General features: G+C 60.5%; 1 protein-coding gene across 3 annotated transcripts in view; it reads left to right on the top strand.

The window, feature by feature from the left end:
- The first annotated feature begins 2142 nt into the window (after positions 1 to 2142).
- Positions 2143 to 3191, top strand: part of Prkd2 (protein kinase D2) — a 31177-nt gene continuing 30128 nt past the window's right edge. For 2 of the 3 annotated variants that reach the window (XM_020171064.2, XM_074057779.1), the window contains exon 1: positions 2288 to 3124. In XM_020171064.2, the coding sequence (XP_020026653.1) occupies positions 2897 to 3124 (228 nt within the window). In that variant the 5' untranslated portion in view covers positions 2288 to 2896. The other variant, XM_074057780.1, reaches the window with a different exon arrangement.

Genomic DNA, 3191 nt, shown 5'->3' with positions numbered 1-3191 from the left:
TGGGTGCTATACTGGCTGCTGAGGGGGCTGGGGGTTTTGGGGGAGAAGCACTGCCTTCGTCACGGTTGGGCGGGGTTTGAGGAGAGGGATATGGTGGGTTGGGGTTTTGTGGTAGGGCAGCTTGGGCGGGGTGCGAGTGGAAGGGCGGAAGTGAGGGCACGGGACCGAATCTCCGTGCGCCCCTCCTTGCTGTTCCTAAGTGCATCCTCCCTAGGGGCAGGTGCTGTGACTGTAGTTCAGCTGAAGACCCCTCACCTGCCCAGGCATGCGTGACAGTTGGTGCTCAGGACAACAGGGAAGGGATGGTGTTAGACCCACCAGCCATGCTGGGAGGATCCCTGGGGGACACCCAGGAACTCAGCAAGGTAGCCAGGCCTACTTGAGCTCAGCCCCTTACCTGTCATTTCACTGTCCTCAGGACCTCGGAAAGAGCCTGTGTCCCCGTGCTATGGGATGGGGGTGGGAGGGCTTGCTCTAGGGCTCTGGAACATTGCAGCTTTTCTGTCCAGTCCTGTACCCCTCTGCTTGTTCTGAAGCTTCCACCTCCTCCAAGCCAGGTGTCCTAGGCAGGCCTGGCCCCTCTAAAGGTCTATAACGCCCATGCCCGTCCTGGGGAGTAAAGGTTTGCACCCCTGGTGCCCAGAGCTAGGACCAGGAGCCCTTAAGGAAGGTGAAAGCTTGTGGAACCGCGTGCTGGGGACTGGCTAGCATCTTCACTGATGCTTATCTGTCCACCTGGAAAAATGTGCAGGTGGACAAATGGTCTTCAGGTAACATGCGCAGGCTCAGGGCTCCACGTGGCCTTGCTCCCCCACTCTCCCAGCTCTGTACAGCCTCCCCAGGTGGTGGTTTGGGTTTTCACTCCAGCCTCAGACTTCCTTCCCTAGCCCCAGCCCCCCGGATGTGGTGACAGAGGCGACATTGTACAACCTCAACTGCCCCCAGCAGCCCTGTGCCAGGAAGGGAGCTCTTCCTGCGGCCCCCATCCTCACCAGTCCTGCCCACCTGGGATTCTAGCGAGCCAGGCAGCCATCTCTGCTCAGGGGCCTTTAGAGTTTAAACCTAGACCATGACTTCCAGTGGGTTGGGGGGAGGGGAGATGATGAGGTTGGACAAGTGATTGCTCTCCGAGACTTCAGCTTCCTGGATGTGAACTAAATGATAACCACTATTCTGTTACTAGCTGGGGAGGAGAATCAAGTCAGAATTGCTCCAGAAGAGGCTGAAGGTGTGCCTGGCCAGGGCCTGGCACACAGTAGACCTCCAGTAGATGCTTGCTGGATGACTCACTGAGCAAACCCCCCTCACAAACCCCTGAGCCCTGAGGTGCCACCTTTTCTCTCTACAAATGAGTAGCCACGGCCACCATTCACCAAACTTTTGCTGTGTTCCGGGCACGTGAAAAGACCCTCTGTGGTCAGTTGTGTTACAGCCCCATTGAACAACAGGGAGACAGGCTCCCAGAGAGGAAGCCCCCTGGAGAGGGGTGGAAGTGGTAGTGAGACGCATGTGCACACGGCCCCAGGATATTGCCAGTTGTCCATCTATGAAGTGGTGTGGGTGAGATGTCCCTTCCAGGCTTACCCCCAGCCCTTGGTCATTGGAGGGTCGGCGGAAGGAAACTACATCCCCCCACCCCCACCCTTGCACCTTTCCCAAGGTCTCTGGAGACAGACCTGCTTCTAGGCCTCCATCTTCTCACCTAGGGAATGAGTGGGGTGCTCCGCAGTATCCCCTCCCCTGCACTGGGGCGTGGCGGGGCAGGGGCGACGTTCTGGGAGGAGGGAGGCCCGAGCTCGGGAAGCAGACCGGACTTGACACCCTATTTCCGACCCTTTCCCCAGCGGTGGGCGCCGGATGCAGGCCAGCCAAGACAGCTTTTCTTAAAGGACCAAGCTAGTCCGGGTACCCCGCGACCTGAGGTGGGGTGACAGTGCCTCGACCTTCCCTGAAGCTCGAAAAAATGTTAACTTCCCAGATTTGGGTGTCCTGGAAGGAAGAATCAGCACCTCCCTCTCCCTTGCCCTCCACCTCCCAACCTGGGCCCCTGATCCCCCAACTCCGAGGAGCCGGCCCGCCCTCCCCTTCCGCCCGCGGCCCCTCGGCAGGCTCCGCCCATTCGTGACGTCACCGAGGCCCGAGCCGATTGGCTGACGGTGCCGTCGCTCCTGATACTTCCTCCTGGGCCGCTGCTGCCGACTTAAACTTTGGAGGGGGAAAAAAGAGCCACCCGCGCCGTGCGACCCTCCCTTGACCCCCACCCCTCCCCGCCTCCGGTAACGCCCCCTTCCCCGCGGCCCCCGACCGAACTTTTCTCCAACTCCACGTCCCGTGAGATTCCCTCCTTTCTATCCCGGCCCTGGGGACCCCTCTGCCCATCCCTGGGCCGGTCGGTGGGATCCCTAAGATCCCCTCGATCCTCAACTTTGAGGCTTCTGCTCTTTACTCCAAGGTAGTGAATCCCTGGGGTCCCTTCTTAGTGAGATCCTGGCCTTAGAGCCACTGGATCCGGAGATTCCCTCCTACTCCCCTCTCTACCTCTTCTTTCTCCAAGGAGGCGTTGGATGGCGGAATCTCTTGATCCGCCCTGACCGATTAGATTTTCCTCTCTGATTTCTTGGAACCTTTCAATCTCTGGGTCCCGCAAACCACCCCTTTTCTTCTTTCTCATTTTCTGCGATCCCTTGATTCCAAGCGAGTGATCCACCGAGTGTTTTTTTCCTCTCATTTCCCAGGATCCCGCCATCCTCGGCTCCCTCACTCTGACAGTTACCCCCTCCGGGATCCCTGCGCTTCCACCAGCTCACTAGATCCCTCAGATCTAGGACTTGGGGTCCCCGGGCTCCCCCGGCCGGATCCCGGGTGGGCGCCGGGCGGCGGGTCCGGGCCTGTCCCCATGGCCGCCGCCCCCTCCCATCCCTCCTCTCCTGGGCCGGGGTCTCCTCCGCCCCCCGGCTGCTTGGAGCTTCAGTCGCCGCCACCGCTGCTGCCCCAGGCTCCGGCCCCGGGTTCGGGGGTCTCCTTCCACATTCAGATCGGTCTGACCCGCGAGTTCGTGTTGTTGCCCGCCGCCTCCGAGTTGGCCCATGTGAAGCAGCTGGCGTGTTCAATCGTGGACCAGAAGGTGAGGCATGGGCCTCCCCGATCCAGCTTGGGAGGGGCCTGACAAGGGGCGGGGGGCGCTGGCAAAA

This window comes from Castor canadensis, chromosome 16 (assembly GCF_047511655.1).
Source record: "Castor canadensis chromosome 16, mCasCan1.hap1v2, whole genome shotgun sequence".
In the NCBI taxonomy this organism is placed as follows: domain Eukaryota; kingdom Metazoa; phylum Chordata; class Mammalia; order Rodentia; family Castoridae; genus Castor; species Castor canadensis.
The sequence above is the reverse complement of the archived record's forward strand: the minus strand, read 5'-3'. Positions and strand labels throughout refer to the sequence as shown.